This window comes from Ruditapes philippinarum, unplaced genomic scaffold (assembly GCF_026571515.1).
Source record: "Ruditapes philippinarum isolate M1 unplaced genomic scaffold, ASM2657151v2 ctg9443_1_1_1_1, whole genome shotgun sequence".
NCBI lineage: Eukaryota > Metazoa > Mollusca > Bivalvia > Venerida > Veneridae > Ruditapes > Ruditapes philippinarum.
This window is the reverse complement of record NW_026860266.1, coordinates 22,715-36,522: the sequence shown is the minus strand read 5'-3', so window position 1 is coordinate 36,522 and position 13,808 is coordinate 22,715. Positions and strand designations below refer to the sequence as shown.

The 13,808-nt window shown below is 32.3% G+C and overlaps 1 protein-coding gene across 1 annotated transcript; it reads left to right on the top strand.

Moving 5' to 3' along the window:
* Window positions 1–7,981: 7,981 nt before the first annotated feature.
* LOC132759460 (transcription intermediary factor 1-beta-like) lies at window positions 7,982–9,643 on the top strand. The gene has a single exon (XM_060751223.1). The coding sequence runs from the start codon at window positions 7,982–7,984 to the stop codon at window positions 9,641–9,643; it is 1,662 nt and encodes a 553-aa protein (XP_060607206.1).
* Window positions 9,644–13,808: the final 4,165 nt, after the last annotated feature.

Below are 13,808 nucleotides of genomic sequence, written 5' to 3'. Positions count from 1 at the left end.
GCGTTGATCCCAAAGTGCGGTGTTACACGGCATCATTTTATTTTTTGATGTCGTGTTAGAATCGAAAAAAATATATCCAAATCGGTGATTTTATCATTTTATAAAATCACAGTTTGTCGTTCGGATGCGCATCATTATATCACTCGGACTACGCCCTCGTGATATAATTCCTCGCATCTGAACTCCAAACAGTGATTTTATTTAGCGATAAACTCACTGTTTGGGATATATATGATTTCTTAAATAACACACACATTAATGTATTTCTCATTTTATTTTACTTTAAAATGTTAATATACATTGTCATTTGATATCACCAGGCTTAGTCATACAATCCAGATATTTATGGGTGGCTATTGCGCAGAAAGTTTGGATTGTTTTATTCAACCATTAATCAGGTAAAAACGTTGAAATTGTCAAGCTATCACTCCTTTTTATAAGAAAAACAATGTAAATATTTGCAACAAGAAAAAACCCCGTTGAAACTGTCAAGCTATCACTGCTATTTTATATGAAAAACAATGTAGATATTTGCAACAGCTTTGAATCAAGATGATAACAATATGTATAATCAATATGAAAAATAAATATGCATTATACTGCGCATATATTTGTATTTTTTATTTGTACATTATGTTTGATTTATTATTGTGAATGTGCAACCTTATAGAACTTGTTTACAATACAGAATAACTTATATCTGTACTTTATGTTTGTTTTATGTTTGTGAAAGTGCAACAGTATGGAACTCATGGAACTTGTTTACAATTGGTTTTATCTAGGACAAAATAACAACCGTTAAATTCTGTCCCAGGTTTTTCTTCAATTATATCATTTAATGGTTACAATAGACCTTCCACAGGCTAGCTGGATAGATTCTTCGCACTTATGAAGCAAAATTAATTAACAGTATTAATAAGCACTTGTCATAGTATTGCAAGCAATCCATAAGTCCCCTACTTGTTAGAACCCAAGCAGCATTCTGATTGGCCATAGGCCATTCAATTTTACCGGTTAATGACTGACATGAATAAACTTAAATCTTTTGAGTTCTAAGTTTGTCTATATCACAGTTATGTGTTAAGTTTCCCTGCCTAGTATAAAGGAAATTATGTTTATACAACAGATAATCAAAAGGTCCAATTTTCTGAGGATGAATCAGTATAACTAATGTTTCAACTTTTCTCTATTTTAAGTAAATTTGTTGGAAAAAATCTTAAAAAGTGATCTCAGGAAACAGTTTTTATGAACAGACAGACAGACAGACATACAAAAATACAGAAGGAGACTCTTAAGTTATTTTTTTAAACATCCCTGTTACCAAAATATAACATATTTAATTGCAAAATTTTAAAGAGGAGATAACTCTTGAATAAAGATGCTAGATTTATGCCATAAACATTGTCATATATGATGTGAGTTTTACTTTAAGTTTAAAGGTACCATTTATAGTCTTAAAGAAGATAAGTAAAAAAATAACAATTTTCAAATAAAGCATTAACTATAATGTATAGTAAGTAACAAAGATGAAAATAAAAATAAAATATAATGTAGGTGTTGATAATGAATGTTTATTTTGAATTTGAAGAAAATCCATGAAGAAAAAATAAGAAAGTTAAAGAATGAATAAGATAAAATCAAAGTTTAAGGAGGAAATCATAATTCTGGAAATAGTCTTGCAGAAAGTTAAAGAATGAATAAGAGAAAATCAAAGTTTAAGGAGGAAATCATAATTCTGGAAATATGAATTCTAGATTTATAAACCTTGTAATATTATTACGATGTGGGATTTTAAAGTAAATCCTATAAGGAATGCAGAAGTTGGAGTAAAAAATACCAATTTCTCGAAAATAATCTAAGTTCAAGGGGGACATAGTTCTGGAAATAGTCTTGCTAGAGTATTTAACCTTCTCACAAATGTCGGATGATAATAAGAAACATATATATGAAGTTTTTTTTCCTAAAAATTCTAAGTTCAAGGGAGGTATTTCTGATAATTTGTGTGCTAGAGTTGTAAACCTTGTCACATATGAGGTGGTTGATGACCAGAAACATATTTAAAGTTTGAAGTAAACACCTTAAGAAATAAAGACCTTGTAGTGAAAAAGCATAAAACTTCATATCAGAAATCTTGAAATTCAGTCTATTTGTTGCCATATCAACCAGAATTTTCAACATAGGAAGAAAAGAAAAAGATGTGCATAATCTCCAGACTGCCATCTACCAATGTTTCAAGTTTCATAAAAATATTTTCAGTACTTTTTGAGTTATCACTGGGCCCCTGTGACCTTTGACCCAGTAACCTCAAAATCAGTAGGGATCATCTACTCATCATGACTAACCTCCATGCCAAATATGAAGACTGTGGGTCAAAGGAATCTTAAGTTATTTGAAAGACAAGCTTTTTTTGACAAGGCCCGTGACCTTTGACCCAGTGACTTCAAAATCAATAGGGGTCATAAACAAATTCTTGCTGAGAATTTCACCTGTCATGTTAAAAATTAATTCTCAATGAAGTCTTAATAAAGGCAGTATCTTCAGGTAAAATGGATTTCTTTTCTATTTGATAACACTAGTTAGCCATTACAGCAACTCTTACTTGCACTAACACAACTTGACTGGTTGCAAAAACCTGCAGTCGGACAACACTCTATTGGCATTGGCTATTTTGCCTTTTCATAATCATTAACTCTTTAATCTTGAACTTACATTGGTTTAAAATCAAGATCAGTTAAAGTAACAATGTCAGGTCTACTGTATATTCATAATTCAAGTCGATTACACTAAATAAAAGGGGAAATGGTTAACTTGAGTCTATCTAATGATTATGTATTAATGATCATCTAAATGTAATGTAGGTCTATACAACACCATAGTTATCCCAAACACTTGCAGCTTTCACTGCACTGATATCTCCATGCTCTGGAATTGTCTCCATGTTCTGGAACATTTTTAACACCTAAGAACTTCAACATTTTTCAAAACTTAAATACATGTACAATATACATCTTCTAAAAATAACTATTTTTGCATTTAAAATAATTATATCAGAAAGTTCAGAACTATTTTTTTCTACCGCGCAAAGGCCAAAGCGTCACAACAAAAGGGATATAACATTGTTACAGATTAAAGGTAATTTGCCTAATAAAATTCTAAAAAAGAAAAAACGGTGACAGGATAAATAGAATAATATATTGGTGTCATGGATGGAGAAAGATTATATGGCTCTGCTCCTTCGGCTCACCCAATAAATTCCTCCACGTCGCCTGATAAACTTCATCCATCCACGGCACCGATCTATTATCCTCTATTTATCCCGCCAGCATGTCTGAATATTTTTTTTTCATAAACAGCAAACAAAATAAAGTTATTTACTTTCATGTATCTCAGTGGTGTAACCGTTTCCTTACGATAATTGGTTAACAGCAAACCAAAACACCCGTAGGGTACGGCGTTCCCCGTTCAAAAACATTTTCAAGGCAGTAATTATTTCATTAAAATAAAAATCTGTAGAAAGATAGATTCATATAAATTTGCTTCTGTATCAGTTAGTTTTAAGTCCAAAATAATGGAAGCATTTCAGATTTCAGATTGAAATAAAGAACAGGAAAAAGTTCTTTAACTGTTACTACAATATGCTGATTTTGTTTTTTTCTGAAGTCACATTCTTTTTTATGGGTTAAGCAAGACCTGGCCATCGTTTGAACTGTCCTATTTGAAAACGCTGAAATTCGTGAAAAAATTCTTGTACGATATGAGGACACTTTTGCAAATAAAACCCACCACGTTTAATCCCAAATATAGTGAAAACATTGCAGGAGATGGTTAGTTATAGAGTTATGGCTGCCACTATTTTTGCTGGATATTTTCAATACCGCTATGTACGTCAACGGAAATTTAACTGTTTGTAAGTAAATAGGATCGTTTTTCGTAATGAATGTGTATAATTGAGTAAAGTACATGTAAGATAATGTTTGTGTCCAGCCTGTGTTGATTAAAACTTGTGTTCGGCGAACAGTGTCATTTATAACTGGATAACTGATAGGTGACCCATATTCGAACTTGACCTAGAAATCATCAAAATATAGAAATCATCAAAACAAACTGGTAGACCAATTTCTAGGTTATTTTGGATTACAACATTAGCCACTAGAGAGTTCATAAAATGTTTCTATTTCTAGCTCCTGTGTCCTAGTTTTACATCAGAGATGACCCATATTCGACTTAACTAGATAAGCATCATAACCAAGTTTGATGACAATTGAGTCAATTTGTTACCATTAGAGTATTAACAAGTTTTTTTTTTTCATATTTGGGCAGTGTGACCTAGTTTTTGACCCCAGGTGACCCATATTCAAACCTGATCTAGAAATCATCAAAACAAATTGTCAGACCAATTTCCAGGATATTTGGGTCAAAACAGTAGCTACTAGAGGGTTGAAAAGATTTTTCTATTTTTAGCTCATGTGACCTAGTTTTTGACCGAAGCGGACCCATATTTAAATTTGATAAAGATATCATCAAAACAACTTTCCTGACAAATTTCAGGAATATTTGAATCAAAACTGCAGCCACTAGAGTGTAAACAGGATTTTCTATTTTTAGCTCCTGTGACCTAGTTTTTGACCGAAAATTACCCATATTCGAACTTTACCATGCACTCATCAAAACAAGCTTTCCAACCAATTAACAGGATATTGGATCAAAACTGCAGCCACTATAATGTTAACAAGCTTTTTCTATTTTTAGCTCCTGTCATCTTGTTTTTGACCCGATGACCCATATTCGAGCTTGGGCTGCATTGCATTGAGACAAACATTATTATGATCCTATTAAAACTCTGACTGCTAGAGTGTTAACAACCCAATTGTTGACGACGGACGACGACGGACGACGGGCATAGCTCCATCACTATACCTCAACTTGACCATCACCTGACCACGAAGTACCTTACCTTGACCACTTTGTGGTCAGGTGAGCTTAAAACAAAGCATGACCCCAATTAACAAAATTCAATTTCATTTTAACAGTTCACGATGTTATTTTTTTAAACATTTCTAAATAAACTTTTTTTGTTAGTAACAATGTTTATCATCAAGATGTGATCTCAAGTTTGTTGTGTTGCCACTAAAAGGTATGATCTAATGGCAAATCTTACACGCAACTAATTTTGAGTTAACAACTACCTTTTCTTCCACAAACCCAAAATGTCACCAAACTGGACTTTACTTTGATTAATTTCCTTTCTTTTTGTCCACAATTTTAATGTTTTTGGCCATTGACTAAAATTAAAATACTTACGAATGATGACCCTCAGATCATAAGACAGTTATATAAATGATTTAAATCTGTCAGATTTTTTTTACATATAATTATCAAAATTCGATTATTTTGTAAACATTTTTATTTCACAAAAAATATTCATTCTGGAAGTCTGAATACAGTCAAAAATGTGAAGTTGTCCTTATAGTTTTACAGGTCCTTTGGTCCAGGGCACCTGTTTCTGTTTATTATTCGAGTTATTTTTTGTCTCATAGACTTTTAATAATTAGTGAAAGTATCGATTAAAAAAAATTGAATCCATAATCGATTTACAAAAAAATGTCACTGATACATCGATATCATTTCTTTCGATGACAGCTCTACGGTACCGACTTCACATATAAGGGTATTTGGGGAAGTAATTCCATGTAAGTTTCATCTGAGACTAATTATGTATCTTTCTGTCCCAGGTTCAATTGCTTGTTTTTAAGCCCTTTTCAACAATTTATCAGTGATATAAGGGGTAGTTTCCTGACCATCGTTCCTGGAGAGTTACACAATAGTTTACTTAACAACTTTTCCCATGCCTTGTTAGATTGATTGATTTCTTTATTAAGCATAATGTCATGTTTGTGAAAATATGTTTACTTAGTATTTTGTTATTATTCTTAGTCTAAGTTCAAAGTTGTCATTCTTTTCCGCGACACGGTAATTTTACATTTCGGAACAAAAGAGGTTGTTTATCAGTAAGATTTTTTAATTGAAAGCTTTGCTTATACTTTTGTCCAAACTTATATTTCATCTTATTTTTGCGTTTGTTTGAATGATATAGATATCGTTGTCTCTGTCGGCTCTGTGCCTAAAAAGATCACGGGATACCTGCAGAAAGGCTTGTCCCACTTTCATAACATTGTGAAAATATTGTTTGTTTTTTTTGTTCATTTTACTGATTATACAAAAATATGCCTGTGCAAATGTAAAATATTTAGTTCTCATCCTAACTCATTTATAACCACGATTACATGAATGCCAATTTTGTTGTGTACTCACGTGTGACGTAATGGTTTCTTTGCGCATGCGCCGCGCGAATACTGGGTAAAATGTGCGTGACAATGAAACCGACTCATTTTAAAAGTGCGAAAAATAATGAATGCACACATACAAGTCAATTATTACCTTATTTTTTAATTTTTTGAAAGAGTGGATAAAAATAAGGGTTTTTGCCATACCTTGACAACTAACTACAGTAACTGATGTAGTGGGTTGTCAAATTGGTGTGCGTTTGGACTCATGTAGTGAGTTCTTAGGTCAAACACACCCACACAAACGCGCACACACACACACATACACACGCACGCGCACGCGCACACACACACACACACACACACACACCAACACACACCAATACATACACACACACGCACCAACACACGCACGCACACACACACACGCACGCACACACGCACGCACACACACACACACACAGACAGGTGAATCACTATATGCCACTGCATCACAGATGCTGCGTCGGTATAAAAAAGACTTAAAACCATTAAAAAAGATGAAATAAATAGAAATTTAGTTTCTTTTGTATGTAAGATCAAATGATATTTTACTCGTGAACAACAGCTCTAATATTTTCATGAATGGCATAGCCACTATTGAAAATAAAACATATAGTGTTAACTCTGTGAAATATAGTTTTATGTATTTGCAAAATTGCCATTTGTGGAGTTGGTACAGCTACAGCAGTGATTGTATATTTAACATATTAGCCTCACTCAGCCTGGTACAATGTCACCCGGACACTGATAACAAACTAGAACATGTACTTAAGAGATACCAGTGGCTTCAAATCTAACTTTCAACCAATTAAATTCAACCACAAATCTCTCCTCATCATTATATATGTACAGCTAGATAAAACATCGTGCAAAATTATATACATACCATCAACGGAAAGCTGTGAAATTAAATAGATCATTCCATTCTGATACTTGAAACTCATTGCTGGAAAAATAATGCATTTCTGCAAGGTAGAAGTAGGTCTCCAGAGTATAACATGTTGAAGTATTTGTCATCGAATTTTGCCATTATATCAATCATTGGTCATGGTATAAAACTGTATCCAAGATTTAACTGTGATAATCACAGCTTAAAAATTCAATGTTACAAAACTCTCTCTACAATTTAATGAAGGCAACAGCATTAAAACGTTAAGAGATCATGCTTAAATTAAATGTTACAACAGTGAAAATGGGGCCCACATGCATAATTCATGTAACTTGTTCACCAGAAAAAAATGCAAAAATCTTGTATTTATGCCATATTTCTTCAAAAAGGCAGTTTTATATCCTTAACAATATCAGTCTTCTCAATTGCTTGTGGATCCATAAGGGCAGGATGATTTAGATCCCAGGGAGCTATATATAAAACTTGAAATACAGGTGTCACATATTAGTTACATTTGTATAACATTGTGAATGCTCTCATAAGCAATAAGCTAACAAGAAGTGCCCCTACAGTTTGTGCAGCAGTATATTCTCTGATATCCAAAATAAACTTTTGTTATCTTTCTTATGCAAATACAGATTTTTTCCCATAGTAGCTATCATAAGCATGTATGATTTAAACAAAGTCAGATAAAAGGAAATATATATTAAAATGACAGCTTCTGCTTCAAATAATATAAAATAAAGACAGAGTTTACATAAATAAAATGGCTGACAGTGTATCTGGGAAAGTTTCAGACTTTACAAATCAACCAAACAAGGAAGTAAAAAGTTGCTCATTATTTTGTGACCCTTGTTACCAAGATGGAGAAAACAAGGAGGCTGCAGGATTCTGTGTGGAATGTCAGCATTATCTTTGTGATCACTGCTTCAAGTATCACTGCCTTCCTAAAACATCAAGGCATCACAAATTGCTGACGAAGTCAGAAATGCCAAAGAGAAAGGTTGATGAAAGTCTCTCTGAAACCTGTTCACATCATGAGGGAGAGATGGTTAAATTTTACTGTAAAACACATGAGACAGTTGGCTGCAGCTGTTGTATGATCATACACCACAAACCATGCCTTGAAATCTGTACCCTCACAGATATTGCTAAGGATGTGGTCATATCACCTGCATACAAAGAATTCTGTACAAGAATGGAGACAACTAAGACCAATCTAGAGGATCAGATAAAAACAGCAAGAGAAAACATAGCAGTACGTATATCTTGCAGAGTAAGAGCTCTTTTTGAAATCAAAAAGCTACAGCAGAAAATCAACATGCAGTTTGAGTTGCAGAAGCAGGAGCTTGCAAAGGAAGCTGAAGAAAAAGACAAAAATGAAATTAGAAAACTGAAACAAGTTGAATATTCAGCCAATGATACAAAAAATATTCTTGATAATCTGAAAGAAGATTTTCAAATACTAGAGGAAACAAAACAAAGCAAACAGCTATTCGTTGCATTAAAGAAAAATCAAGAGAAACTGAAAACTCTTGAACAAAAAGTGGCAGATATACAAAAAGAAAACAAAGTGGACAAATATTGTTTTATTCCAAACAAGTTTCTCACCAGTATGCTGAAAAATGTTGATGCTCTTGGTGAACTGTGTGTACAAAGCGAAGGGGAATCAGAAGAGAATCTGAAGAGTTTCTATGGAAACTATCCTGAATATGGAATGCCAAGAGGTTGGCCTATATCAAATGAAAATGTAATAATACTAGATACAATTTACAATCGTGTAAGGCTGTATTCGAAAGATGAAAACAAATTGGTAACAGAGAAAGAATTAACATCATGCCCATGGGATATTGCTGCTATTGGTGAAAACAAGTTTGCATTTACATTGCCAAATGAAAGGAAAATCAAAATCATGTCAGTTGAAGATAAGGAGATGAAAGAAGAAAAAGAAATCATGATTGGTTCTAGATGTGAGAGTATACACTTTGCAGAGAACAAACTGTATGTGGCATGCACTAAACCCGCAGAAATTCTAACTCTGGATACGACAGGAACAGGTATAATACGATTTGATATAAAAGATCAAGCAGGTGAGCAGTTGTTCCAACAACCAGCCTATATATCCTTCAATGATGAAAATCAACTGATCTGTGTCTCTGACAGAAAAGCAAGCTGCATTGTAACTATGGGAACTGATGGGGAAGTGCAAAATGTATTTAGAAATGAAGATTGGAAAATGCCTCTAACAGTTATGACTTATGACAATGAGATCTTAACATTAGACTTTGAAAGAATTAACATGTCAGCCATCGATATAGCTACTGAGGAATGTCAAATAATCAACAAATTTGCAATTGGATTATCCAAGATTGCATTACTGTGGTACAAGTTTTTTTCATTTGGTTTTCTCCTGGAAGAAGAAGACTGATCATAAATAAAACACCGAAAAATATTACAAAAGCCTTTTTCTTACATGTATTACTACTGACTGTTTATAGTTTTTTATCGTTGCTGTCAAAAAATGAAAGGACAAATTATGTTCCAAACTACATGTAATAAAAGTTTTAATTGGTTTATCTCATAGTATTCAATATTTCAGCATTTGCTTAAAAATATTAACTAAAACTAATCTGTTGAGACTGGATTGTGTTTCAGTATGTGTGACTTTTATTATAGTAACCATGTCAATCGTTAACATCATAAACTCTGGACAAGATGCCTGAATTGTTTGGTTTAGGTAACTCAAACATCGGTTATAGTGTAACTTCTGAATTCTGGAACTTATAAAATCCGGAAACTTCTGAAATCCGAACATTTTTCAGGGTCCCGAAATTTCTCATTCTGTTTTCTATGCTATTAATACATCTGTATTATTGAACTTCTAAATTCTGAATTCAGAACGATTTTCTGATAAAATTTGGATTATCAATTCAAATTTACTTCAAAAATCCGGAAATTGAAAAAGGTGTGAAGGAATATTATACTTGTGATTTTAAAACCTTCAAAATATGAGAATTTCTCAATAATTGATAAAAGTGTTCAAATAGTATAATGTGATGAAAAAAAAGATCACAGGTTAATAGCAGGTACTACATGAAATGCACTAATGATATTTTGCGATAATTAACATTATGCTTTTGTATCAATCAATTCAATTATATGTGATAATGAAATTTAAAATAGTTATCAACTTTTTTAAAGTCCTATAATGTTGCCATTTCATAAATTTAATCAACTTTATATATTTTTCAACATGTCCTAGTTAAACAGTTGATGTTTAATGCATTTACTTGTTCAGGTAATTCCGAACTTCTGAATTCCGGAAACTTCAAATTCCGAACTTTTTGACTAGTCCTACAGGTGTTCGGTTTTCAGTAGTTATAAGGTAAAATCTTTGTCAGTTAACACTAGAGTAACTCCCAAATATGGAGAGATAAGGATATATAAATACCAGTGCAAGATCGTCTAGGGTGATTCAGTGTTTAACTTTTGGCTTGAGACATCTTATATTGGGTTTAATAATGGAAAAAATAACTTGTTAACCATGATTGTGTGAGGGAAAAATCACTTTAAATTTAGTAAGATATTAGAAACTTTGAAATAATATGTATATCAATAAACAGAGAGCATTGAGAACTGTTATTTGTGTATTTTATCAGATGAGGATTATAATTGTAATTATGAAAAAGAATAATAATTACAGTAACTATGGCTGGGTAGTTATTGTAACAGCATAAAGTGTATGACTGAATGTAGTAATTCTGCATTTCGTGTTTTGTCTTTCATACCAAGAAATTAGATTTCTTCGCATATTTTTCATGTGCTAGTGCCATGTTATTTGACTGATAAGTTTTGATAATGAAACTACCGTGTTTGATGGACTATGACCCATACAACTCCCTTTGAAAATAAGTTTCAAGAGTATAACCAGCAACCCCCTTACTGCATACATTATTACGACTGGACTAAAGATCTTACATTGTATAATCAGCATTTCAAAGTTTCCAGGAAAAACAATACAGTGAAAACGTGTGTTTTTTTTTTCATTTCATAATAGTTGTCCCCCTCTTATTTGGTAAGAACTTCTACTGTGTGAAAGTGAAATAAATTATCAAGATATCAAAAATGTTTGTAAGCACAATACTTTTCTTAAAAATATACTTATTGCATGGCATAGCATCAAAAACGACAAATTAAATGAAACAGCTGGAAAGCAAGTAATATGGAATAATTCTAATATAAGGAATGGAAGTTACCTTTTTTATATAAAAGATTGGTATCAAATATATAAAACATATTTTTGACTACAGAAAAAAAGACTTCTACTCTTTTGAGCATTTTAAAGAATTATATAATTTTGGAAATAATGCATATCTAAAGTTCTACCAAATCATCACAAGCATAAATCCTAATATAAAACAAAACCTTAAAGATGAAATATATTGTATATATTGTATAATATATTGTATACTCCGTAAAAGACATTAGTTAATGAGATCAGAGATAGTAAATCACCAAATAATTTACTATATACTAAGCAAACCAAAAGCGAAAATCATGATATAAATGGAAATCAGTATATAGCCAAATTTTTAAAGCTACTATTGATACCAAAATAAGAACTTTTCGCGAATAATTCCAACGAATAAATATGTATTAAACATGGAATTATCAAGTACAAATTTGTGTGATTTTTGTAATATGCAGCCTGTAAGTATGGAACATCTATTCTGGGAATGTCATCATGTTCAAATTATGTGGAATGAGGCTAGGAAACTTTTTAAATATAAACGGGTTACCTATTCTTTTCAGTTTAAAAATCATAAGTTTTGGTATTTTGCAAAACAGTTGGAAAAGTGATGTAATAAATTTCATTATTTATCTAAAGAAATCTTATATTTTTCAACAGAAAAATAGACAAAATAGAGAAAATAAGAATCCCTAAAGAAAGTCCAACACATCATGATTGAAAATGTTGCAGGCTCGGTTTGATTGAGCCTTTTCATGGACGGTACTGTAAAGTGCAAACTACCGTCCACGCCCCCTAGCACCGGCTTAAGCAGAATTCAACATTTAAACATGAAATGGTAAAATTTTGAATTTAGAAACATCCGCAGATGTGTTCATACGGCGGTTATCATGGAACCTTCAACGTGACACTTCCGTGCCATTCCATGAAAAGCGGCGTATGGTCCCCAAGTAATAAAAAGCGTGTGCCCTAAACGAGAAAACAATGGGCGGAACTAAATAAAATGGAATTTTGAAAGGGGATCAGAGGTTATGAAGCCTGCATATCACAGATAAGACGTCAAAAGACAAAGTTTAAAAGCAGGCAACATATCCTAAGGGTGATTCAACATTATTCAAGTAGGAATATTGGAACCACCCAACTAGAAAATGCCGAAAAGTTAAAACTAAAAATACCACAAGCACAACAATAATGTCGTGCTGAACGATCTTTAAGGATCGGAAATATAACATCTCTGATTGAATGTACGGGGCGACTTTTTACAGCCTCCACACGGCACAAACGACGCTGATGTGGCGAAAAGTCACCTTCTTTCAAACATTTCCTGTCATATCTAAAACTTAGAATTACTATTGGAAAAGAAAATGCAATTATTCAAAATAAGGTTGAATACCATCATAAGAAATGGTCCTTTTTAAAATTATAATACGTACTCTTCACCACAAACATTATAAACATTAACTTTTATTAAAGTTTAATGACAATCTTTAAACATGCGTTTTACAATACCGGGGTATGATCTCTCTTTTTCACACCTTCCCTCATTTTTTTCTGTTTTCATTTAGGAAAGATTTTAAAAAAAACTAATACTTTCTCCCTCTTATTTATTACTTGGACTTTTCTACTCTTTTCCTTTTATGAAATATTAAAAAAAAAACTATGACATAAGTAAAAATTAAGCTAGAGATAACATTCACCAAAAACAAATTATGATACGGTTTGATATATAGAGGATGTTGATAGAGTGTAATTCAATACTAAATTTATTGAACGAGTTGAATAAAATCATATTATGCGAGCCTCTGGCGAGCATAATATTGTTTTATTCAACGAGTTCAATAAATTTAGTATTGAATCTACACGAATATAATATTCTTTTTATCACATATATAAAATGAAAAACAGTGAACTGTTAAAATGAGTATTTTTTAAATGACGCGCTCGTAGTGTAACGCAAACATTAGCGCGCTTTAACGCTATGTTTCTATAAAGCGCAAATGACGTCACGTCAAAGTGTTACTACACTAGTGTAATATCGTTTTTATTAAATGACTTTATTACACTCCTGCGCCGTGGTTTATGTGATTATATTATATAACGTTGTGAAATGAATGTACATGAAATTTATGTATGTCATAAAGGTATAATAAATAAAAAATGACTTCTACTGTGAATTCACTTATATTCAAGGGCATGAAAATTTGTGGCTTTATTAAAACCGGCATATTCGTGGGTTCTTAAATTTGTGGACTTTCATTAAGTTGTATAACAAGAGCTGTTACTGAAAAGTGACTTACGCCCCCGAAAGGAACTTTGACATAAAATTCGCAATATATGCCAAGAT